Below are 27,552 nucleotides of genomic sequence, written 5' to 3' on the forward strand. Positions count from 1 at the left end.
TTTCTTTTCTTTTCTTTCTTTCTTTCTTTTTTTTTTTTTTGCAAGTCCTAGGCTTGAACTCAGGGCCTAAGCACTGTCCTTGGGCTTTCTCAAGGTAAGAGCTCTACCACTTGAGCCTTAGCATAACTTCCAGCTTTTTTCTATGTATGTGGTACCAAGGAATCGAATCTGGGTCTTTGTGCAAGCTAAGCAAGCACTCTACCACTAGGCCAAACTCCCGGCCCCCTACTTTCACCTAATTTTAAGGGAATAGCAAGTGTCTCTATCACTGCATAGCTTAATAGCTCATTTAAAGTTTATGGGTGAGTCCATTAAAGAAATATAGAACATCTGTTCAGATAGCATAATTGCCTGAGCAATAAAACTTTTTTGTCGACCAGGAGTTTGGCCTAGCGGGTAGAGTGCTTGCCTAGCATGCACAAAGACCCCAGTTTGATTCCTTAGTACCACACACATACAGTACCACATGCAGAAGTGGTACTGAGGTTCAAGTGGTAGAGCTCTAGCTCTACTTGAGAAAACTCAAGTATACTGCCTATGCCCTGAGTTCAAGCCCCAGGACTGGCAAAAACAAAACAAAACAACAACAACAACAAAACCCCACTTCTGTCTGATTAAGTAGTTTATTTAGTTCATGTGTTGATTGGAGGATCCGAACAGCATGATTTAGAAATTCTGGAAAGAGATGTACTTAAATTACAACATGGCAGGAAAAGGGAATCAGTTGTGTGTAGAAGGGAGGGATCACATACCAAAACAGGAAGCAAGAGAGATCTGAGGGTGGCTCACTGTCCCCAAAATAATACACTCTTGTGGGAAACAACCTGGTCTCAGTATAACTATACTAAGCATTTCTGATTACCTCCTAGCAGGCCCTGCTTTCTTGCAGGGCCCACTGCCTCAACACCACCAAACTATAACCAAGCTTCTGGTCCATGCCAGAAGCATCTGTCCCCTGGCCTTCAGAGCTATCCTGCTGTTTTGTGATCCTCATCCTTCTGCTCAGGACATGAGAACCCAGCCAACATATAAAAGTGAAGTGTCCAGGCATTCCTCCCACAACATTTGGGAAGAAGTGATTTTATACAGCTATAAGCAGGAGTGAAAAGGATGGTGGGCTTTCCCAAGGGAGCAGGGTTAGTGAGAAGTTTGGAGGGTTAGCATTAGTAGAGGGTGGGGAAGTATCTTAGATGAATAAAGCATAATCTGGAGACAGTGGTAAATACGATGGTCTTGGGGGGTGGGAATCTAATTCCAGCCATGACAGCCCCAACTGAAGGTATCATGCTTGTGGGCCTTAGTCAAATGGATTCATATGTAACTGCTACAAAGTCACCTGCACTCTCACCTTTCCTGGTTACTTCTACTCACTACTAAATGACATTTCAGCCTAAGAATATGTTTTAAAAGAAATTGTAAGAGGATAAAACAGAAACATGCTTACAATATGGTTCCTCCTTCATATTGATTGTGCAGGTATATTCATATGTATTCATGTGCCAGCATGTGTATATATATTTATGTGTGAGAGTACATGTGTGTCTTGAATACACATGTGTCTTGAATACACAGGTACATACACACATACATTCATGTGTGTTTGTGCACATTCACATGTATATGTTCGTGTGTATGTCTTTATCTTCTGGAGATTGTTATTGGCTGTGTTCTGCACTGTACATGCTGTTTTAATTACCATTAGTATTATTAGGAAAAAGAAGCACAATCACTAAAAACAAGTACAGATCCTGGACTGTATAAAGCTTGTCTGGACACATATTACCTCATTTAGTCCCCACAAAAACTCAAAAGAGGATTTTAAACATGTTTTGAGAGTTTAAACATGCTTGATGTGCAAAGGGAAAAGGGCACAGGAATGAAAGGTAGAAAGGTAGCAAATGTAGTCATAATATTCAATATACATTATGTAAAAATGAACTATGTAAGTGGAAAGTAGGAACAGGAGGGGGAATTTGCGGAAGAATGAAGAAAGGGGTGACAAGGACCAAGAAGCACTGTATTTACAATCAGACTAACAAACCTGTAAACCCCCTGTATAAGCACTTAATAATAGCAACATTTTTACTTTATTTTATTTTGTGTGGGTCATGGGGCTTGAACTCCAGGCCTGGGTGCTATTCCTTAGCTCTTCAGCTAAAGGCTACCAACCTACCCTTGACCTGTTTTCTAGAGGTTAATTGGGGATAAAAGTCTTTTATTCCTGGGCTGGCTTTGAACCTTAATCCTCAGATCTCAGCCTCCTGAGTAGCTAGGATTACAGGGGAGAGCCACCATGCTGGCTAACAATATTTTTTAAAAGAAGGGTTCTAATTGTCATCATTTTCAGGCATGCAGAGTAAGGTAACAGAGGTTAATAACCTGGTAAAAATCACAAAGTCAGACAGATTTAATCCTGGCTCACCTCACCCTATGTCTACACTCTCAAATTCTTATGGTCAATATTCTGGTTGTGATTGTTCTATACATTGGTTGCTTGCAAGGCAGCTTTGACAACTTCCTGCTGAAGAGTTCTCTACCCCAATGGATGGGTTCATAAGATGTTTGCCTTAGCAGGTTTCCCTTTGAATCTTCATTTTTATTTATGTACTATTACCTGTTAAAACTCCTTTCTGCCAAAACCAGCAAAAAATAGTTGGAGATATGGAACAATCTTTAATATGATCTATCAGTCTGCACATCCCCACATGACATTTTGAGTAAACAAGCCTTTCGTGGAAGGCAGATGGTTTCAAGGAATATCAACAGTGACCTAGGCATTAAATATAGGAGAGAAAGAGAAAGACAGAAAGACAGAGAAACAAAGACAGAGACAAAGACAGAGAAACAAAGAGAGACTATCTCTAGGTTACAGTTAAACGTGAAGAAAGGCATTCTAAGTTGCTTTGCAATTCTACTTGTTCCATGACAATATCAAATTGCCCCCAACATACCTTATTCCTTTCATTTTGGAGAAAAGAATCCTTAAAAAAAAGAAAAAAGAAAAAGAAGAGAAAAGAAATTTTTATAGTAGTGTTAGTTAGCAACAGAGCTTCTAAAAATTCTAAATAGGATCATTTAGAATATGAATGCCAAAGAAGCATTATTCCCCCAGGAAATAAAATGTTTACTGGTTAAAGACATGAGACAATGCACAATACACATAAATACACTGTTCTAAAACAACAATGAAAATAAAAGTGAAAAGATAAAAATTAAGCAAGAACTTTTCCTCAGTGCTAGTTGAAACATACAGATACAATGACCATATTGCTATGGAGCATCTCCTCTTGGCCTGCTGGCATATGAAACATTTTGAAGGATAAGCTCAGATACACTGTATTTTGTCTACCACTGTAGGGATGGTTCACTGTGTCTACCCAGTCAATGAAGAACTTTATTTTAAAATATCTGTTCTCCACAGGTTACCAGACAGTGTATTTACTCATGGGCATCAGCAGACCCACAATGTCCTGTGACAATCAAAGGCCCCTCATTGTTTCTGGCACAAATATTATGTGAATATGCACCTAAGCCACTAGTACTTATGCTCTGAAGTCTGGAGAGTGTTTTCTAATGCAAAGCAAGCTCCTGGAGGAACTGTAATTCCATACATAGCACCCGATACAGCAGCAGAAAGAATGCAGCAGGGGTTTTAATTAGGGAAAAACAGTGCATTTGCAAGAGTGTTAACAAATGGGCACTTGTAGAAATAGTTTCTCTTAAAAATAAGGCAAGTGGAGGAAGGAAAAGAAAAGAAATCATTCAATGGTCAGGACAATGGAAATTAAAGAAGAGACATGAAGAATATGATGGATGACAGAGCAAAGAAGCTCTAAGAGTGGGTCTGGCATAGCTTCCCTTTTGCCACTAAACAAAACCAAACCAAAACAAAAAACCAACAACATAAAATCCCTACTTTATATGAAGATACACTTCATTTAAATAACTGATATTAACAGACACCAAAGAGTCACTGCCGATTTTCACAAAGAAAAACTCCAATCATCAAAAAAGTAAAATAAAACATTGGGAGAATGATGGAAGGGATAACACTAATCAAAATGCATTATATTCATAAACTGTCAGGTTGAATTGAACCTCCTTATTCAAATACTTAATGATACACTTGAAAAAAGTGAAAACTAGAAGCAAAATAAAAATGTATTTGTGTTGTTCAACTCAAGGCTTATGAAGTTTGTTCTAAGAGTCAATAAAGTCACGAGCTCCCAACATCAGTAGGCTCACTGATAGGAACAGACAAGCTTTGTATTTTCCACCTAAATAACTTCTATTACCTAGGAACTCCTAATTTTCATCTTTATAAGTATACTTTCTATGAAATGAAGTAACAGCAGCAAAAATTATACAATTATATGTTCATAAATTAGTGAAGTATGGTAACAGGACTTTATTTTAGCTAAATTACTTCCCAACTGGTTCATTGGGAGTCAGTTTTTCAGCAGTTTCTTATAGCAAAATACAGAACTAAAGCTTGACTGCATTTTATATAGTAGTGTGCATTTCATGGAGTCTACATACATACATTGTATATACTAAATGATTACATTTATTTCCCTTGGCTTGACTTATATTTCTAGAAACAGTCTCTATGCCCCACTGTCTAAATGAGAAGCACTATGAACCCACACTTCTCTAAAGAGGTATTTGTTTTGAGGAAGGTATAAATGCACTCTGCCCTTCTGTGCCCACACACAATTGCTTTCCCTGGAGGGCCAGCGCAGAGACAGCAGAGCCTCCTACATGACCCTCTGCCAGCAATCAATCCAGAGCTTAGAGTATGAAGCTTGATGGTCCTGGCAATTCTGTATGATGCTGGGTATTATTCATTTAAACATCAAACTGCTATTGTAACCTAACCTAAAAGTGTCTGTAACCTCAGTTTATACCCTTTAAAATATATCAGAAATAGAAGGATTAAATTAAATGCAACATTATTTTAAATTGAATATCCAAGAAAGAGAAAACATGATCAACCTTGCGTGAAGGTTGATCATTTAAGAAATAAATAAGGAATAATAATAATAATGATGATGATAATAATAATAATGTCAGTTGTCTTTTAGTGAAGTGTTATATAGCCAGAGATGGGATAGTGACAGAAACTGAAGAATGCATATATATTACATATATTTGCTTTGAATTACAGTATAATTGAGTGAATTTTTTATTAGTGCGCTACACCTACTATGACAACCCTAGAGATTACTCTCTTCACCCACTCTCCAGTACCTGTGCATGTTTTTTGTTTGTTTTTGAGACAAGATCTCAACACAAGATCCTTCTATGTCTGCCTGTTGAGTGCTGGGATTACAGGCATGTCACCAGGACTTAATTGAAACAATTTTTTTTTCAGGAAAAGAAATAAAAAGAATTATTGATGACACAATTAAAAGAGTAATTTGAAAGAGAAGAGGAAAAAGAGTCAATATAGGACCCTAGAATGAAAACAGTATTTCTTAGAAGAATTTAGTTCTTGGACTTTGGTTAAATCAAATGCCATTTGTTCTACATGGACCAAAATCAAATCAAAGATATATAAGAAGAAATTCCCAAGAATGCAAGATATATATATATATATATATATATATAATCGAAAGCAGATCATGCAAGTAAATGTCACATAGATAGAGGACATACAAGCTGGAAAAAGGAAGTATCTATGAAGAAACCAAAGGAGGGCTTGATTCTCTCCTCTGCATCTTTAATAGTATGGAAACACCAATTCCAATGCATTGGGAAGCTCAAATCAGAGATGGTGGTCTGAGAAACATATTAAAAACAAAAACAAAAAACAACAACCATGAGTGTGATAAAGGTAGAGAGTGGAAAGAAATTACCTATATGGTAGAGAACCAAGATAGTCAAAACTACCACTAATATATGACAATCAGGAAATCTAGGATGAAATAAATTAGATGGTTTGATTCCTGTATAATATTTAAAAAAATAATAATCTCTTCATTGTTAAATTTTTCCATTTGGGGAAAGCCTTAAGGTTTGAACTCAGAGCCTTGCAATTGCTAGGCAGGTAATCTACCACTTTATATATACCTCCAGTCCTTTTAGTTAGTTTAGGTCTCATTTTAAACATTGCGTCTTTCTGTTATGTTTCTTCAGTAGCTGGGTTTTTAGGTGTGCTCCAAGATGCATAGGTTTTACTGGATTCAACAGCATCTCATGAATATTTTGTGAGGGCTGGACTTGAATTGTGATCCTATAGATCTCAGTCTCTTAAGTATTAAGGAATATAGGCATGAGCCATGGAGCTTGGCTTTAATTTTGTTTAAATATGTTTTCAAATGGTATCTTCTAATAATCATTCAAACAGATAACAAAAAATCTGATAAATATTATACAATTCATGAAGTTGTTCCAGCAGACAATTTAAAATTTGAAACTATCACTACTATCAACAACATAAAATAAATAGTGGTTGCATTGTGCACAAATCCAGGTATGTGCACAAATCCAGATATCCAGTGGAAAAGTAATTACATACCAAGAAGTGTAATTATAAACTCAATTTGTCTTAGAGACAGTTATTGAACTGTAACGTGAGAACTTGTTAAGGGATCATGTTGTCACAGAGACTTTTAATGGCCCCTCCACATGCATTCTTTTCATTCCATTCACTTACGGTAAGAGATTTTTAGACACTTGGATGCCTGGAATAAATGCTCTCATTGCCAGCTTCCCTTGCAGCTAGGAAAAGCTAGCTAATCAATGAGATGTAAGTGGAAATGTCATGTACAACTTCTAAAATATTATCTTTTAAAGAAGAAATGGATATACACCTCTTCTTTTTTTCTTCTTGCTGACTAGAATACAGACTAGAGGGCTGGATTTTAAGCAGTCATCATGAACCTTTGTATCATAATTTCTATAGGATGCCCTGTTTCCCAAATCTTTCTATCTGCAGTTGTTTTTATGGTCACATCCATTCCAGCTTCTTTAATCATGTCCTAACTCTGTGACTCAGCCTGAAGGGACAGGCAGTGAAGCAAAGACAGGTTAACTGCAGGAAATTTATCAAGACTCTAGGAGGAGGCACATATAAATTTAAATATTCAATTGTAATTGCCCATTATCTTAATTAGAAAAATATTACCCCTATTGTTTCTAAAAATGTCCTTTCAGGGGAAAAATATCACAATGAAAAAAGTCTGGAAAAAAAAAAAAGAAAAAGAAAAGAAAAGTCTGGAGAGTCACAGCAGGCTCCAGCTTGGAATGTGAACTCACTCAGTTATTAACTGTGTAATTTTGGGCAAGTTACTTAACCTTTCCATGCTTTAATTTCCTTACTTGGAAAATGGGGGTAATATTTTCGATTTGGTATGTTCCATGTTGTTATATTTAAATGAGTTAACTGAGATAAAGCACTAGTCTACTGCCTTCAGTATATTATAGGCTCAATAAATGTCTAATAATTATTGTTAGCTATTAGCCAGTAGGGGTTCAGAGAAGACAGAATGTCTAAGAAGGCAAAGTACCAAAGTACCAAAGGGAATATATGATTTTTGGAAGAAGCAAGACTTTTTGTTTTATATAAAAAGGAACGTTAATTAAAGCAGGTTGAAAAAAACACTACTTCAAGCCTTACATTTAGGAAGTCTAGAGTTAAGTGTTCTTCACTCAACAAATACACGCTATTTATTCTAGCATCCCTCTGTATATATGGTGGAGAGAGAGAGAGAGAGAGAGAGAGAGAGAGAGAGAGAGAGAGAGAGAGAGAGAGAGAGAGAGAGAGAGACAGACAGACAGACAGACACAGAGAGACAGAGACAGAGAGAGACAGAGAAAGAGACAGAGAGACGTGGGGGGAGGGAGAGTGAGAACTGGGGGGAGGGATTGATCAGAGGAAATACTGAATACTGTGCTAAAAATTGAAAACACCAGGACCATGGGTTACTTTGAAAAGGTATATATTTTCCAGAGCATCTAGCCTAGTTACAGGAAGCCACTTTTCTTGCTACTTTTCCTGCTTCTCCTTCTTTACTGGCCAGACCTTGCCTTTTTACCTGATCTCAAAATCCTTTTTTCTCCCCATCCCCCACTTTTCTTATTTAAACACCAATGTCTCATAGGCTTTCAGTTTTTCTTGGCCTATGGATTTCTTCTGGATGATCTCAGCACCTAGATCTTTATCTACAGCTCAAACACAGATGAACATTTTTTCTCTAGACTTTTCTCTAATTTTTTCTCATTTCTGTTTTGGGCTCCTGACCTCTATTTGGTACAGATTATAGGACAGTTTATGTCTCTACATTGGATTTTAGACATAGACGCTTCAAATTCCTTATGCCAAATTCAAGCTTCTCTGCTACCTACATCCATCTTTTTTTGTCAGTCATGCATCTTGATGAATCATATTCCTTTCTAGCCTGTGTTATAATTAAGTATCTAGGAACTTTCTGTCTTACAATTAAGTACCCAGGAACTGTGATACTTCCTCATCTCTTTAAGTGAGCACTACAAATTGTATCTCATATTTGTTGAGTCTACTTTAACGTCTCCATTAAGTAAAGTAACATACCTAGATTAGAGGCACAGTTAAACACAATGTTTCCAACAATTGATTTGTTAATCACATAGTCTAGGCTTTGTCAAGAGTTTATTACTGACTATATGACCTTGGACAACTTTTTTAACACCTTTGTGCCTTGAAGATCAAACAAACTACTACAAACAATGCTTGTGGCACAAAAATAAGTGCTTAAAAATAATTAAGATATTGCTTCTATTATGATTAATAAATTAAGTGTTATTTTGTATTGTTACATTTGTTTAATTAATGTGTGTTTTGGAACCAGTAACAAGAATCACAACAGAAAACAAGCATCCAGTCCTATTAGGTATGAAATTGTTACGGACTTCAGACAAATCTTTTTAATCATTGTGAAGCCTGACATCCACTTTATACATGCAGATTAAAACCTTTTCCTGCCTATTTAGACAAGCTTTTGTAACATCCTGTGATGATATGCAAGCTGAAATAGAAAAGGCACTGACACTGAAAGGAAAAAAATGTTCATTATTATTATCTATTTGATACACATGAGATTGGACTCTGGTGTTTATGATACAACATTAAGGCAGGAAAATGTACCAGGGTTAGACAATGATAGCTTTCCAGTTTCTGAGGAAAAAATGTAGTCACACAAAGGAAGGATATGAAGTAGAAAGAATGATCAGATTATTTCTCTTTACTATGGTAGAAAGAAAATGGGATGTCAAATCAGTTGAAAATACACTTATCTTCAAACCACTGATTCAAATTTCCCATCAACTCAATATCATATGCAAGGCCTAAATGTAAATATAATACACTTAAAAATGTTCTACTAGATAGCTATTGTTCTAGATATCTATGCCAATAAAATATATTTATTCTCTTGAAAGAATCTACAAGTAGCAATAGAAATAAGGGAAGAGATATTTTTTTTTGCCAGTCCGGAGACTTGAACTCAGTTCCTGAGCACTGTCCTTGGCTTTCCCCAAGGTTAGAGGTCTATCACTTGAGCCACAGCACTACTTCCAGCTTTTTTCTATGCATGTGGTACCAAGGAATTGAATCTGGGTCTTCATGCATGCTAGGTAAGCACTCTACTACTAGGCCAAGATAATTTTATTGGTTCAGAAAGAAATCTGACTCAAATAAAATGTGAAGACTTTAGAGACACCCAAAATAATATAATTAAAAAATTAAACACCTTTAGAGCAAGTCAAGAACATTTCTGAGGTGATTATTTTGCTTAAATTATTTTGGAGGTGCTTATTCAGTGAATATCAACACATCTGGGAAAGCATCTGGAAGAGAACTCAAGTATCTAATCCTTGCTAAATCCTCTTTTTTTTGGAGCAGGTTCTTTTCTTACATCCTGACAAATATTGCTACTTATGTTTTTAGACTACTAGAAATAAAACTAGTAGGACAGACTGAATAAAATACAAAATGAAACATAACGTCTTTTATCAGGTTGTCTTCCAGTAAGAGGAGCAATGATAAGAACCTGAGCTTAGGGTGGTAATGAAAAAAAATGTCATTTTGCAGGGAGATTGGATAAGTAGGTCATTGAAGTGGGCTGGACTGTGTGAGTTAACTCCAGGACTTACACAAATCATCTGGCTCAAGTAAGCTCAGCACCATGCCCCGGTGCCCCTTTGCTGATTGAGCACACAGGGTGAGATCAGAGCATGAAACTTTCTCCACAAAGCTGACACTCTCCCCTCTGAATTGCTGTCCATTCCTCCTCCTAGTCATTTAGCCTCTACACTGTATCCTCATTAATTATGTCACAAGTAGTGACATTTTACTGGGCTAATCTAGCTATGGTAAACTTAACAGTGTTTGGAGAATTAATATCCTACAAATGACCAAACAGATGAACTTAGAAGAACATACAACACTGGTAAGTGATGACAACAAATTTGTTATAATTTCTATTACTGTTTTGTTTTGCTTTGTGATACGTAGCATTTTTGTGTATTCCTCAGTCTTGTCTCAAATTCATGGACCCAAGAGATCCTCTTTCTTCCATTTCCTAAAAAGTGGGAACTATAGACACTCAGGACCACAGCTTGGTTTAAAAAGGCAAATTTGGAAATAAGATAATAGAATATTACAAATACACAGAAAGATGCAACTTGCAGGTAAAAACAATACCATCCTTTAACTAATTCAAAATGTACTATAGCCTGGTGTAAAGATATTAACTAACTAGGATCTAACCAACATTAACCCAAAACTGGTGGACTTAAATAAAAATAATCTGCTTAAACAAATAGGTCTTACAATATAGAAACATAATATGTATTTTCATTTCTTAAAATATATCTATCATTAGGGCATTCTTACATATATCTTTCATACTTTAATGTGTGAATTTGAGGTCGCAGATTCTTTTACTTAGCAGTGAAACATACCCATGGGTGAAGTGCATACTGATATATTGGAAGTATGTTTATAAATGACTTATAGCCTGGGAATGAACCCATAAATTCAGTATTACTCAAGAGGAGGCGTGCACAGGGACACGAGGTGAGAAGTCTCATTATCCTGTTCCACATAACAAAGTAGAAAACTCCTCAAATTGCGACTGAACATTCAAATCGTATGCTTTTGAAAACCTCAGAAAAAAATGAACTCAGTAATGTGACAATTAATAAAAGAAATAAAGACTATGAGGTATCTACAAAAAAAAGCATAAACCTGAGTTTTTGTCCAAAACCAGAACTGCACTTCTTCCTTTGTTCTATGTAGTTTTCATCCATGTCCCTGCAAATCCCATTATGTACTTCTAGTGAATCATCATATTTATTGAAATAAAAACATCAAATTTCTTAGTGTTCAACTGGATTAATAAATCTGAATAGAATAATTTAAGTCACATGACTGCTCATAATCAGCTGTATTAAATTGGTATATTCATAATTCAGACACTCTTTTCTGTAAAAGTTGCATGATTTAATAAATTCCCATATGGCTCAACATGTGCCAGCACTACCAGGTTATCTCCAATCCAGCTGCTGTGAGGGTAAGTGTTGCCAACTTTCAAACAATTGAAGAGAATAACGAATCAGCTTCAAGTTGGCTCACATGTAAACTCCATTCCTACTAGAGAAAACAGGGACTATTCTTTTTTTTTTTTTTTTTTTTTTTGCCAGTCTTGGTTTTGAGCTCAGGGTCTGAGCACTTTCCTTGGACTTTCTCAAGGCTAGAGCTCTGCCACTTGAGCCTCAGTACCACTTCCGGCTTTTTTCTATGTATGTGGTACTGAGGAATTGAACCCGGGTCTTTGTGCATGCTAGGCAAGCACTCTACCACTAGGCCAAACTCCCAGCCCCAACAGGGACCATTTTTAACTGTAAAGAAAATTAATTAAAAATATTTCAACCCCACTGTTTGAGAAACAGTTCCATAAACAGTATCAAAAGTCCACATCTCCAGGTAACCACCTATAGCTTGGATCTCCATCTTAAATGTTGTTGTGTCCTTTTGGGGGAAAACAAATTAGGAAATGTTTGATTTCTTATTCACAACATTGAGCTTTCAGAAGCCCCACATAGCTGGAGGAACACAAATGGACAAGGGGAAAAGAGGGACTCTTTTGTGTTAAAGATTCATTATGAAGAGCTCATGAAGATTTTAGAGGAAATAGGGTGCAAATAAGAACGGACATATTCATATAAAATTCAAAAAAGCAAAAAGAAAGCATCAAGTGTTACATTTTATCTCAGGATTGTTTTGTAAAAAAGTGTTGGGCACAGGCCAGGACAACATGACAGTATTAGGTTTCTTAAAAATGAAGATAGTCAGCTGGTCACAGTGGCTCACGCCTATAATCCTAGCTACTCAGAAGGCTGAGATTTGAGGATCAAGGTTCAAAGCGAGCAGGGGCCCTAAAAAGTCCTTGAGACTCTTATCTCCAATTAATCACCAGAAAACTGGAAGTGGCGCTGTACCTCAAGGGGTGGGATGGTAGCCTCGAGCTGAAGAGCTCAGGAACAGCACACAGGCCAAAGAGTAGGGATAGCCTTGTAGGACCAGAGTTCAATTCCCACAACCAGCAATTAAAAAAAAAAAAAAGAGGAAGAAGATGGTGCCACAGACTTGGACTTAAGAAAGGCGGGTGTGACCTTGCCTGGCACCTCCACTTCCTGCCCTGGTTAATCACATTCCATGTGTAGTGATGATGAGAAGTAGGATTTTGAAGAACATAATTATGGGCTGCAAGTGTTTTCTGTGGAAACAAAATTACCATTCATGTCTGTGATTGTGTAAATATGCCTTAATTTTGGTCAACAGCGTTTTGAACTTTAAAAAATATGATCCTCAGGCCTCCCTGTAAATCACAGGCATGCAAGTAAATATGGGGATTAGTGTGCAAAAGCAAAGACATTCCAGAAACTCTGAAAAGTGCCATTTGGTAGAAAATTATCTACTTTGCAGTGACATCGTGTGGCCTCTACCCCCCCTGGCAAAACCAGCTCGCAACTTCAAAAAGCCACATACGAGGAGACTAAATGCTGAGGTAGTTATCACAATTCACATTAGGTCTGAAAGACTGGCAAGCTTCCACAAATGAGCGGTGTGATGGGGCAGATGGAAGGGGGATCTACACCAGGCGGAAGGAGAAACCACATCAAGGGTGTGCAAGGAAACTGAAAGGTTTTGAAAGCTTCCAAAGCCCTGCTTCCCCCTGGTACCTTCAATTGTGAGGTTGCCATAGTACATTGTTGCCACAAGTTTAAAAGAAAAGAAAGGTTGTTTTCTTAAGTACTAACAGACGACTTACTTCTCTTTCAGAAAATCCACCACTCTTTTGAAGTCGGCCAAGCAGTACTCCCTTTTCATGTCCATGAGCACACTGTCAGAGGCAGACTGGACTGGGATGTGCAGGAAGGAGTACACTCTGGGGTGATTGAGGATTTTTGCCATTTCCTTCAAGAAGCACAAGGAGAAAAACATTAATCATTTTAACAGATCAGGGAACAGTTCAGACCGACACTGAAATGCAAGTAAATAAACATTTTGAAAACCGACCAATAATAAAGGCTGTTAGTGAGCATAGGTAGACGATTCTCTTATGAGGTGTGGGAATCTAGTTATTCTCAGAGGATTCTACAGAACTATGTCCTGCAGCTCATTCCATCTCACATGACAAAAGACATTAAACAGACATGTTTCAGAAATCAAAATATTTTTTTGAGTACTTCAAAATAAATAGCATACCTTGGCATTGTGAAATTTTCTATTCTGCTTTACTCATCAATAGGAGAAAGAGCAATAGTTAAAACAGTTGAGACCTCATATTCCTGAATAGAGTTTGAAATATACATTAATTTAACACATTTTTCTTAATACTGGAAGGCAAAACCCACAGTTCATTTATTTCTTTTTGTTTTTGTTTTTCCCTCCATCGAACTCAAGGCCTTTATTTGTTAGGCAGGTACTCCAGCACTTGAGTCATGACCCATCCATCACCTGCCATTTTTCTTATTTATGAAATAGGATCAACTTCTCCTTTTATAGGAGCGGCACTAGGACTGTGATCATCTTACCTATTAAGACCTATTAAGACCAGTGAGAATACAGTATAAACTACTACATCCAGTTCACATGCTCAGAGATAGTGTCTGAAAATCTTTTGTTCTAGACTGGCTTGGAACTGTGAATAGAATTCCCCATCTCTAGCTCTGAGGTTACATGCTTGAGTGACTTTTTTCAGTTGGTTATGATCAGTAAGTACTTATTATATAAAAGACACAGGCCAGATGGTAAGATAGCCAGATCTCCACTGAGTTCTTGCATTTATGACACAGAACTCAAAAAAGAAAGAGGGAAGAAGCAGAAAAGCATATGTTGGCAAAGTTAGAGATGGCAGATGAGAGTAGAACAAATTCAAAGTCGCTGTCTTGTAAAATTCCTCTGAGGAGACAAAGTGGGTACAGAATAAGTAGAGGGAAAAACTGGAAACAGGAAGTTGATTTAGTCTTTCCTTGTTGCATGCTATCAGGTCATCAATGAAAGGACCAAAGTAAGAGAAGAGAGGGAAGGAAAGATAGAGAGAAATGGGGGAGAGGTGACAACATTGTGACAACATTGTGGGGAAAAAGGTACTATTTAATAATTTGTCCCATGATTTTTACTTTCAAAATACTACATTGTCACACATGTCTCATTAACAATACTATCTTATTGAATCCAAGAGCCAGGTAGAAGCTGGGTGCCATGGCACATGCCTGGAATCCTAGCTACTCTGAAATCAAAGGATCATGGTTCAAAGCCAACACAGGCACAAAAGTCAATGAGACTCTTATCTCCAATTACTCACCAGAAAACCAGAAGTGGCACTGTGGTTCAAAGGGTAGGGCTGTAGCCTTGAGCTGAAGAGCTCAGGGACACTGCCCAGACGCCCAGAGTTCAAGTCCCACGACCCCCCCCCCCAAAAAAAGAGCCAGGTAGTTCCATATAGTTATCCTGTTTCTTCACAAGTCAATACTGTAGGTAAGATCAACCAGGCCCTCTATTCTACATTTTATATCAAAATGAAACTAGTCACAGTAATCTCTCTATAGTGTCTCTTCCAGGAACATGAACATGTTTATCACACATTCTCTCTCTCTCTCTCTCTCTCTCTCTCTCTCTCTCTCTCTCTCTCTCTCTCTCTCTCTCTCTCTCTCACACACACACACACACACACGCACACAGAATTGGGTTGAATCTCTTCCATAGTAGAGAAATAACTGGTCATGAGACGATTCCACTGCTGTAATGGTTACTTATTTGGCTGCTCACCATTACCAGTACGATGGAGAGCCTCCGCAGAGACTACGCTGCCTTCTGCTAGGATCCCTGATTTCCACGGAACGTCAAGATCTTCAAAAAGTTTCAGAAAAATACCTGTACAAAGATCTTTGCTTTGTAAACAGGCAAGACATAATGGCTTTGTTTGGTTTTTTAATACACGTATGCCTATTTTGAGAAAGGTTATGTTAAAACATAACACATTTTGTGAACTAGAAACTATCTCTCAGTCTCTGTACCAGGGTTCTCATTTAAAAAAAAAAAAGAGAGAGGCTGTGAGAATCAGCCCCTCATAGAGGGTCTGGGCAATCATGAAAATGAGCTGAAATGATGCAGTATGTGTTTCTGTAGTAATCACTCATTGCACAGAGTATAAATCACTTAATGGGTTGTGTTTTTTAGAGTAACAGATTCTCCTTTGGGAGTGACCTGTGGGAACTCTGCCTGTTTTGTGGAATCTAATGGAAAAGGGCTCATTGTGACCAGAGCAGGGCAGGACAGTTTGTCTAGGCAGCTTTCAGGCAGCCAGGGGTTAAATCAGCAATATACAGCTCCGCCCATCACCAAAAGCCAATTTGAAAATTACATTGGTAATGGCAAGCAAGGACAAGGGATGTAGTAATGTTTTTTTTGCTTTTTGTTTTTTTTCTCTTTTGGTCCTTGGAATAAGCCTTCACACTAGTCATTCCCTTTAACTTTCTTTGAGACTTTGCAACTATATAATAGTAGACACCAGGACAAAACAATACAAATAAATTTGCTCCTCAAAGAAGTGTTTTTCTGCCACTGAAAGAACCATGACTTAGAATACATTAATATTTCCTGAAGGCACAAATTCATAGTTTTTGTTTTCCTTCTATCTCCCATCTCACAGTATTCTTAGTAAGGAAAACTTTTTTTGGCTTCAACACCAAAAATCCTCCCGTGTAACCCCTCAGCTACCTTTCCCCAGATTTCCTGTATCTACTTAGCTCTGCCAATAGGATCATGAGTTTTCAAGGCTGAACATGCTACTGGGGCAGGAATCATATTTTATTATTTTCTTTGTGCATCTATGACGCTCCTATTGTGCTAAGTAAACCAAATAACACTTAAATACAGATATAGAGTAAAACCATAGCAACATGCATAGGAAATCAACCAAAGTATCGTCCCTTTGTTTTGGACGTATGAATTCTCATTTTTAATCAAACATGCATGGGGAAACATTATTAGTACTGGCTATATAAGTGCCTGGGTGATTTGGACCTTGTGCATGAGAAAGGTTTCTTTTTACATTTTTGAAGAAATAGAGATCAGTACTATGAATGTATTATTGATACTACTATAAGCTAACCTAATACTTTGATCTTTGAAATTCACTCATTTTTGCCTAAACATACTACATATTTTCAGAATTTGTTTCAAGATGTTAGTAATGAAATTTTTCTATAGCGATTATTTGGAGCAATGATTTATTTTACTTTATTTTCCCTCTATCTTCCAAAATTTTAAGGCAAATATGTATTATTATTTTTTTCTTTATTTTTAATATATTTTTATTGTAATTAATAAAAGGGTTACATGATATTTGCTAGATAGAAGGTGCATTAATTCACATACATTGATACCCTTTCACATGTCTTGGTACCCATTTTTATAATAGGAAAAAATTAAGAAGCAAGTTTTCCATATACATATGAACCCCAAAACAGATATTCTTTTTTTGTTTTGTTTTTTTATATATTTTTATTGTAAATAATAAAAGGGTTACATGATATTTGCCAGATAGAAGGTGCATTAATTCACATACATTGATACCCTTTCACATGTCTTGGTACCCATTACCCTCCCCCCACCCACCACCCACTCCCCATATTGGTTTTCCCCCCTTCCTTATTAAGTTTCAGATAACCAAATACAAATAAATTCAATATATCAGATAACAAAGTGAGATACTGTAACAATATGAGATAACCAAGGGACAGCAAAGATGAGATACAACATAATACATTAAGGACAACCATCGTTCATTATATGGCTTTTGTTTCAATATCCTGGAGGTCCTTTCAATTAGCTTCATACTATATGGCCTTATGTATCAAGATTTTGCTCTATTGCAGATCTCTGCTAGTAGAGACCAAGGTTTCTATTGATTATGACGAATGAGGGACACCACTGAGCCTAAGTTCCTTTGACTCTGGCTTACTTCACTTAATATGATTTTTTCTAAGTCTTTCCATTTCCTAACAAATGGGGCGATGTCATTCTTTCTGACAGCAACATAGAATTCCATTGTGTACAAATACCACAACTTGTTGATCCACTCATCAACTGAGGGACATTTAGGTTGGTTCCATATCTTTGCAATGGTAAATAGTGCTGCAATGAACATTGTTGTGCTAGTGGATTTAGTATGCCTTGTTTCTGGATGGTTGGGTAAATGCCAAGTAGTGGAATTGCTGGGTCATAGGGGAGTTCTATGTTTAGCCTTTTAAGGCACTGCCACACTGCTTTCCATAGTGGTTGAACGAGTTTGCACTCCCACCAACAGTGTAGTAGTGATCCCTCCTGGCCACATCCCCTCCAGCATCTGTTATTATTCGTTTTCCTGATCCTGGCCATTCTAACTGGAGTGAGGTGGAATCTTAGAGTTGTTTTGATTTGCATTTCTTTTATGACCAGAGATGTGGAGCATTTCTTCATGTGTCTATAGGCCATTTTTGTTTCTTCTTCAGAGAAGACTCTCTTTAAGTCTTTGGCCCATCTTTTAATGGGATGGTTGTTACTTTGGAGATTAGTTTTGGAGTGATTCAATTTTTTGAGTTGTTGATATATTTTAGATATGAGGCCTTTGTCTGTTGTTTGGTTGGTGAAGATCTTCTCCCACTCTGTAGGCTTCCTAATTAATTTACTAGCTATGTCCTTTGCCATACAAAAGCTCTGCAGTTTAATGCAGTCCCACTTATCCAGCTTTTCTCTGATTTGTTGTGATTCTTGGTCCTTATTAAGGAAGTTTCGACCTGTGCCAAGGAGACCCAGTGTATCTCCTATTCCTTCTTGTAAAGTTTTCAGTGTGTCAGCTTTTACCTCCAGGTCTTTGATCCATTTGGAGTTAATTCTAGTGCAAGGTGACAAAGAAGGATCCAACTTTAGTTTTCTGCAGGTGCTTAACCAGTTCTGCCAGCACAACTTGTTGAAGAGGTTGTCTTTCTTCCATTCTATTTTTTTTGGCTCCCTTGTCAAAGATTAGGTGGCCATAGGTCTGTGGTTTAATATCTGGGTCCTCAGTTCTATTCCATTGGTCTTCAGGCCTGTTCTTGTGCCAGTACCAAGCTGTCCAAAACAGATATTCTAACTGCAAAAATTTAGTGGAGATTAGTAAAATCATTTTATTAGTAAAATTGCAATAGAAAAAAGTATGGAAAATTTCACAAAACTTTCTTTAAAATGTTTCCCGTAAAAGAGGGACAAAATGACAATATGTTAGGGGTTTCCTTTCATAATTTTCTGTTGTTTCTTTTTGTTTTTTTGTTATTGTTGTTTTTTTTTGCCAGTCCTAGACTTGAGCTCAGGGCCTCAGCAGTGTCCTTGGGCTTTCTCAAGGCTAGAGCTCTACCACTTGATTCTCAGCACCACTTCTGGCTTTTTTCTATGTATGTGGTACTGAGGAATTGAACCCGGGTCTTCATGCATACTAGGCAAGTACTCTACTAGTAGACCAAATTCTTGGCTCCTTTTCTGTTGTTTTATTACCTTATCTCTTTTCAAGTACAGATCTCAGAGACATTAAACAGTCAACCATGGTCCATTATCCATCATCAGTACTTTAGCAACTTCCTATATTCAATCTTCAACACATTAAACATCATTGCTTCCTCCCCTGTGACTCTGTCGTCAACATTACACATTCTTTTTATGAGTATGATTCTGCCACCACATCTGTGAGAAATCATGCAGTATTTGTCTCTTTCTGTCTGACTTATTTCACTTAATCACATGTTTTCAAGGCTCGGCCCTGTTGCACCAACATTAAACTAGTGTGTGTGTGTGTGTGTGTGTGTGTGTGTGTGTGTGTGTGTGTGCGCGCGCGCGCATGTATGTGTGTGTACATACACATGCAGGTCATAAGGCTTGAACTCAGGGTTTGGATACTATCCTTGAGCTTCTTTTGCTCAAGGTTACTAGAACCACAGCTCTATTTCTGGCTTTTCTTGTGATTAACTGAAGACCAGGGTCTCATTGATTTTCCTGCCTGGCCTACTTTTCAGCCACAATCCTCATATTTCAGCCTCCTGAGTAGCCAGGATAAGCTTTAAGATAGCTCTACAATTAATGTCAGACTTTTGTTCGCACTCATATTCCCATCTTGCTACTATGCCACAAACTTTTCTATCCCAGGGGTACATACACCTTGTTTATCTTTAATTTTCTATTTCCTTGCCCAGCACTTAATTAATTACAGTTGAATGTATCAATGGTTAAATGGCCCCATCTATCTATATGGTTATTTTTAGTAAGTCCTATACAGAATGGTAAAAACAGCAGTGTCAAGTTATTAAAAGGTCTATTACAGATTCACTTTCAACACATGTGAAGTCATGTAAGCCATGACAGTAAATATACAAATACATTTCAACTTTTACTTCAGAACATCATTTAAAATAGCATTAAATGAATCAACAGTACCTATGTTTACTTACAAATTAATGATAAATTTTCATTAACAGCAAGAAAAATTGTTGCTTCCATGTGTCACCAATGGAAAGAACTAAATTATATAAAGAAATTTTAATTTACATTTGATCTATAATTTAACAATAACAGGAAATGTACTTTTGAACTGCAAAGAGTTAACATTTTCAGAATTTGCAGGAAAAAAGGTTGAGACAAAATGTCTGTTGTAATTAGCTTTCACAGAAATGCAAAGGGCCTTCAGTGCTCAGAGCTAGTGACCAGATTTTATTACAAAGCTGAAAATGCACATCTTGATACTAATGACAAATTGCTACAAGCTGTAGATACACATACAAACATTCATTTCCAACTGATATAAGCATTTATCTTATTTTAAAATTATTATACAGTTCTGTTAAGGCCAAGAAATCAATAGTAGTGTTTGGTCTCCTCATTTTAGTTCTTGGACTTTGCACAAATCTATACATATGTTAAAATTCATGAAGCTGAACTCATACCAAAACATTAATTTCACGGTATTAGTTTTAAAATAAAAAAATAATAAACACAGGGAAAACCCAGCCACAAAATCTGTTATGTTCCAAACACTTAAGAAGAGAGCTATAATCCACTAATAATTGCCTTTTCCCCATTTATAAAAAAAGAAAGACTAAAGCTATTAAATACTAAAAGAACAAATCAATACCTGATCAACTTATAGGGAAGAAAGGCAGCTCAGTTAAATCAAGCATTCAGCTGAGACAGTTCTATTGGCTTTTTAAAAACATGCTATAAATAATTAAAGAATCAAATGGAAAAACAGATGTCAATGATTTATTTATTTATTTATTTTGCCAGTCCTGTGCTTCACTGTCCTTGGACTTTCTCAAGGCTAGAGCTCTACCACTTGAGCCTCAGCATCACTTCTGGCTTTTTTCTATGAATGTGGTACCGAGGAATCGAACCTAGGTCTTCGTGCACATTAGGCAAGCACTCTACTGGTTGGCCAAACTCTCGGCCCCAATGATTTAATTTTAAATATTTACATGATCTGTCTAGGATCTGATTATTCAAACTGAAGTTTACCTCAGATAACTTTTGTTTTTTTTGTGTCTTAAGAATCCCACATGTTTTGGTCTTGAAATGTAATATAAGGTTGTATATTGTATAAGAAAATAAAGTAACTACTGTTCTTCATTTTCAGCCTAAAAGTAAATTTGGGCTAGATGTGCTAGTGCACTTCTGTATATTGCAATCTGTTGATGAATCAACGTAACTCCCCAGCTGAACAATTTCAGTCTTGTATCTGGCAAGAGAAAGATTCATACAAGATCAAATATAAGTGAAGGCAATAGGAAAAATTTACAGAAGAAATGTGACAGAGCGAGAGTACATGGGATACACAGGACATGGGGAAGAGAGCATCTCAGCCCATCTCTGCCATCTTGGCTGTCTTCCTAATACAGAATTTGACCTTGGATTAAATAGTAAGAACTGGATAGCATTGTGATTGGTGGGTTTCCCATCCTTGCCCCCAGTTGTGGGGCTTGAATTCAGGGTTTGGATACTGTCCCTGAGGTTTTTCACTCAAAGCTAGCACTCTACCACTTTGAACTACAGCAATACTTCCCATGGACTTTCTAGAGTGGGCTGGCTTTGAACTACTATTCTCAGATCTCAGCCTTCGAAGTAGGTAGGATTATAGGCATGAACTACCAGCACTAAGGCTTCTCCTTCTAGTCCTGTCCTTATTTTCTCATCATGTATCCGACTCATTTCCTCATTCCTTTTCCTCCTGGTTACCAGGAAGGTTTAACAACCTAGCCTGCCATCTGCAAGTTTATAGGCAGCAATTCCCTGATTGACTTTCCTCCTAACTCATAACAATACTACCACTTGAGAGGAGAAGGCAGAAAGATGATGAATTGCAAGCTAGTGTGGGGCACATCATGGGAATCTTTCTCAAAAAGAGAAAAAAACAAAACTTATGAGAAAGTATACTTGAGATCAGTTAAAGATTTTCTACCTAAGCTATTATTATTAAACCTATCAATAACATATTGTGTTGAAATTATTCTAAAGTGAATTTTTCATTTAATAGTTGGGACTTATAGGATAAACACCCTATATTCAGTAAGAAAAAAATGCACAAAATAATTGGTGCACATTACAGAATGAAAAAAAATAGCAGTGATTCCTTTAAAATCTGGGTGATCTTTGTCCTACTATAAAAGCAATATATATATATATATATTTGCACTTAAAATTTGAAAAACAGGGTAAGAAAAATGAATCATTGCTCCAAATAAGTATTATAAAAAGAAAATTTCATTACTGTCATGTGGAAACAACTAAATTATGAAATCATATCTGATAGTACCCAATGGGTTTGGAAAAAATGATTTTTAAAGATCAAAAGATTAAACTAACAATATTCCCCACAATACATTTTAGTGCTGATCTAAGTTCTATTCTGTCAAAATATGTAGGAAGATACCTTTCCTACAAGCATTGCCCAAGCCACTGAGGCACTTACACATGAAGGATTCACAATGATTATACTAGCATAACGGGGGAATAATCTGAGTATGAAAACAGCAAATAAAGGATATCAGACCACAGAAAGAGGATCAGATCCAGAATCTTACCCTCACTTCTGAGAAGCTCTTACCAGTTGAGCTTCCCTAGAAATATGATAAAATGGAACAAAAATAAATGGATATAAATGGAAATAAAATTTCCACTGTTGGAAAAGAGCATAAAGAATGAAAAGGAAAAGGAGAAAATGAAAAATGGGCAATACTGTTCTCTGTCCGAAATTTTAATGTAACACTAGTTTTAAAAACATGAACCATGCAATAACTGGGGCCAGGTGTCTCAGATCTATAATCCTCCTGTCTGGGAGACTGAAACAGGAAGGATCATGGTTCTAGGACATCTCCAGTGAAAACCTTTGTGAGAACCCCCTCCTTCCACCTTCTTTACCAATAACAGGATAAGGTGGCAGGTACCTTATCTTCTTAACTGCATGGGAGTTTTAAGTAGCAAAGAATAGACGGGAATTGAAACCCTATCTAAAAAATAACCAATACAACCAAAAGGCTTTGCAGTACAGTATCTACCTTGGAAGCCCAAAGCCCACGTTCAAACCCCTGTAGTGAAAGAAAAAAAGAAAAAGAAAAAGAAAAATCTTCTAATTGGAAGGCTTCCTTCTCCCTCAAACAGAAGCAGACTCTCTCTGAAGTGTTCCTGCCGGAATGAAGGAACATTCTTCCAAAAGAAATGCTATTATTGCCTTGGTGTCTTGGATTCCATTCTAAAATCTCACCGAAGAAAAGAAACCAAAACTTGACTTTTAATCTTCTCTGGGAGCTGCTCAAGAAGGATAATCTGAAGACAGCTTTTTGGCAGATGACCTTTGTCCCCAGTGCAGTGGGACCTCTTCCTTCCCCTAGGCACCACCTCCCTATTCAGTTCCCTAAAAATAATTTACTAAACCTCTTACATCTCCGTATCCTCTTTTCCTTCTCTACCATGCAGGGTGTGAAGATTTATGAACTCACTGGATTATTGGCTAATTATTCCTTCTACCAGGATATCCTGGTTGGGAGAAAAAGGATAAACCATTTTCTCTTGTTAACTGATTATAGCTTATTTCGGCAGGTTGGAGCCCATAGATGAGAGGAGTAATCCTCCAGCTCATCGGTGATAGCATCAGAAATCACAGCAGTCAACATCTCTGTCAGTCTACTTTCTGTTTCTGTAACTTAGTAGCACAAACTGAACAGTTTTCAAAAACTCTATTTACCTAGGGATTCTGACATCTAGTGAGGGATCTTCTTGTGATCACATGTCCAAGGGCATCACACAATGAGACAGCAAGTGTGTACAGAAGTTGACTTTTATTGTGGCCCCTCCAACAACAATCCATGAATCCATCCAGGTATGGATGAAGGTTCAGTCTCATCTACCTCCCAGTGGGCTTACCTCTCAAGACTGCTGTTGTGGAGACCAAATTTCTACCACCTTTGACAGGCAAATTCTAACCCTAACAACATCCTTTGGTACCATTCCTCATCTCATTTAAAGTTCTGAGCAAAATTAAGCAGTAGTTTTACTTGACTGAATCTCAGAGAAAACCACTAGTATGATCATTGTACCTTGGTGGAGCTGGTCCCCTAATGTTGCTCCATGAGAAGTGCCACAAAAAGGCTTTATTCCAGTGGATCTACAATGTTTCCTTCAAAACGAACTGATTTTTCATGAAGGGGTTAAAAATAACCATTCTGGGCGGTGAGGAAGAATAAACATTGGAAGGTCGTCCTTCCATAAGAACACATAAAACAGAGATTTACTTTGATTTACTAAGAGGTTCTATCTTAATAAATAAGCCCCTCTGAATTAGAAATACCTGAAATGAAAAACTTCACTTAATGATGTGCCAAATGCCAGGGCTAGCTGTGAGCTGGTTTTCTTTAGTCAGCCTACTAAATAAGTTTGAATGTGTATATTTATATAATACCCACATACTATAATTATAAATGTTGAATAAACAGCTTGAATACATAAAAGGGAATTTTATATATACTTTAATATATATCAAGTATTTGTATTAATATATTTGTGTAAATATATACATATCAATGAGAATTTGATATATATATTTGAATTTGAATATACATACATACATACATACATACATACACACACACACATACCCCAAAGGGAATCTTAATCTTGTAATTTGCAGATATTTCTTTGTTACTATAATAAAACATCTGTCTAAGAGGGAAATGTGTTGTAAAGATGAAGCACAATGGCTGAAGGCAGTGGTATACCAGCCATCCTGGTAATAAAGGGAAGCACAAAAAGGAGGATGGCAGGCAGCCCAGGCACGAGGTGACCCCCTACCACAAAACTATGCAAAGCAAAAAAGGCATGGTTCAAATTAGTCTGCCTTTCTAGCAAGTGGGAGGCCTCGAATTCAAACCCCAGTCCTACCAGAAATAAATATATAAATAAAAAATAAATTCCTCTGTTTTAGGTGACAAAATGATTACTTCCAAATAAACAACTTTAAAGATTCTAGTGTTCAAAAAATTAGCTATTGAGAAGAAAAAAAAATTTTAACAAAAAGGAAATCCGGCAAAGAAAAGTCTAACAGAATGTGCAATATAACAAAACAAATGAGGTGGGTGAAGCATGATGAGAATGATCCCCTAATTATTTCTTTTCCTTCTCTGGTCACAGGTCAGGCTGGTGTCAAACTCTCTACCGCTCTGCTTCTGCAGCCAGTGCAGTGGTTCCAGATGTGCCCCATCACAACCATCTTTCCTGGCTAGTTTTCTATATGTTTAGATGACTGTGTTCGCCACAAGTATCTAATTAATCACTACAACAAATTCGCCAATGGGCACGTTTAATCAAGGGAAATTCTGGAAATTATTTAGGAAGGGAGGAATCGGTCCCTGCAGACACAGTGTCAAGAATTGGAACAGATTCCAGATGAAGAATCCAATACCAAATACAGTGTCTACACTGAGTATATAGCACTCTGAAATCCAACTGCTTAGAAGTCCAATCATAACAAATGCTAAAAGACTCACTTAAACAGAATAAATGGGCCCAGTCCTGTCTGGATATCTGATTTTAATTTCACTTTCATAAAACTGATCAAATAACTGAGTCTAATCCTTTTTTGCAAAGAAGTTCAAAAAAAAATGAACCAAAGATTTTCTTGCCTAAGCCTTATAACCCTTCCTTCTCAGTTACCCAGCTTCTAAAGTACATAGAAAAGAAACCAGAAGTGGTGCTGTGGTTCAAGTGGTAGAGTGCTAGCCTTAAGAAAGTCCAATAACAATGCCCAGGCCCTGAGCTCAAGCCCAGAACTAGCAAAAGAAAGGAAAAAAAAGATTTTTATTGATGAAATGAACATCAGTGTAATGTTACTAAAAGTCAAGGTATTTACAAGAAGCAAGCTACAAATTCATCATCTACATCCAAAATTTTGTTCTGATTCTATTTAATGACTTGCCATGTTCTTATGACTAGATAAAACTTAGAATATTCATACTTAAATTTCTGCACTTAAAACTGTAGAGCATTCTATTGCTTTTTGTGTAAGAAATTTGTTGGCCTGCAATCTTAGCTACTTGGGAGGCTAATACTGAGAAGATGATAGTTTGGGCCATCCTAGGTAAAGGGAAGGTTGAAAGATCCCATCTAAATCCATAAAAATCTGGGCTTTGTGAAATGAGTCTATTATCCCAGCTCTCGCAGGAAGTATAAACAGAAGAATTTTGGTATAGACCCATATAGACAAAAAGCAAGATTGTTGAAAAGGTAAATAAGATATAAGGAGATCATTGAATAAGGTAAATAATGTGAAGAATGATAGAGGATAAAACTCAAGTACTATGTCAGTGTTTAATTCGTCTGCAACCCAGGGTAACAGATGAACTCTAAAATATCTGTATAGCTAGCATCTGTTTCTTGTTTATATATTCACAATTTGGCATTGCTTAATACAGTATACATTCCTACAATAAGAAAAATTAAAACACCAAGCGTTATATGTGTCAATTTGGATGTAATAAAGGAATTAAATTGGCACCTTTGGCAGTGATGGTCTTCACATACAACTCCCCCCCACACACCCCTGGTAGTATCTACTAATAACTTCAAGAAAACCCCATGACACGTGCGGCTCTGAATCACAGTAGATCTGAAGAGGATCTGAAAAGCGGCATATTGGCTGACTCGGTTCTAAGCTGACTCTGTAAACCAGTTCAAAATTGAACCTTTCTGAGATTCATGTGGAATTCCCTTTAGAATGCCAAGTAGGCAGGAGCTGAGGAGCCACATCTGTGATACATTACAAAACCAAAGAAGCTGCTTGCCCAGGTTTTAGTATTTTATTTAAGATAAAGCACACAATTTTGATTTAGTGAGGTCTGTATCATCTTAGCACTTTTAAGATGGAATTCTGTGAGTCTGAGGCTGTAACTAGATTTAATAAACCAGATTATTGATTGATTATATACGTAAGGAGCTAAAACATGCTAGTTAATTCAAAGTAATATTTGAAAATCATAGAATGAGGAAAACGGCAAGAATGTAAGAGATCAGATTGACCAAATTCCCACCTATCACTTTAGTGAAGATCTGGAAGAGCCCTCAGCTTGCCTCAAGTCATATAGCTTATCAGTGCTAGAACTACAGTTAAACCCTGTCTTCAGATTTTCAGAACGATGACCTCTTAAATACAGTGTGTACCTTTATATTATAAATTTACTTAACTTGTACCCACTTCTTTTAATAGAATATATTATCCAGTTATTCAAGCTGCTACCACATATCTAACCTAGCAGATTCTATGTTCTGAATTATTTTATTTTATAGAGAGACAGGGGGGTAACAGGGGGGTTGCAATAAAGGTAGTAAAATACTTGAGCCATACCTTTAGACTGGTTCTGCCTTAGTTATTTTTGAGGTAAGGGTCTCGATTCATGCCTGGGCTGAGATCTGTGTACTTTAACTTGTGCTTCCCTGTGGTGTCAGGGATGAGA

At 36.9% G+C, this 27,552-nt stretch overlaps 1 protein-coding gene across 2 annotated transcripts in view; it reads right to left on the reverse strand.

The window, feature by feature from the left end:
* Cdkal1 (CDKAL1 threonylcarbamoyladenosine tRNA methylthiotransferase) overlaps positions 1-27,552 on the reverse strand; it is a 519,085-nt gene that overhangs the window by 176,423 nt on the left and 315,110 nt on the right. For both annotated transcript variants that reach the window (XM_090356314.1, XM_090356316.1), the window contains exon 11: positions 13,317-13,462. In XM_090356314.1, coding sequence (XP_090212440.1) covers positions 13,317-13,462 — 146 coding nt within the window. The remainder of the gene's footprint in view (positions 1-13,316; positions 13,463-27,552) is intronic.

Source organism: Megascapheus bottae, chromosome 22 (genome assembly GCF_031878675.1).
Source record: "Megascapheus bottae isolate mThoBot1 chromosome 22, mThoBot2.hap1, whole genome shotgun sequence".
Classification (NCBI taxonomy): domain Eukaryota; kingdom Metazoa; phylum Chordata; class Mammalia; order Rodentia; family Geomyidae; genus Megascapheus; species Megascapheus bottae.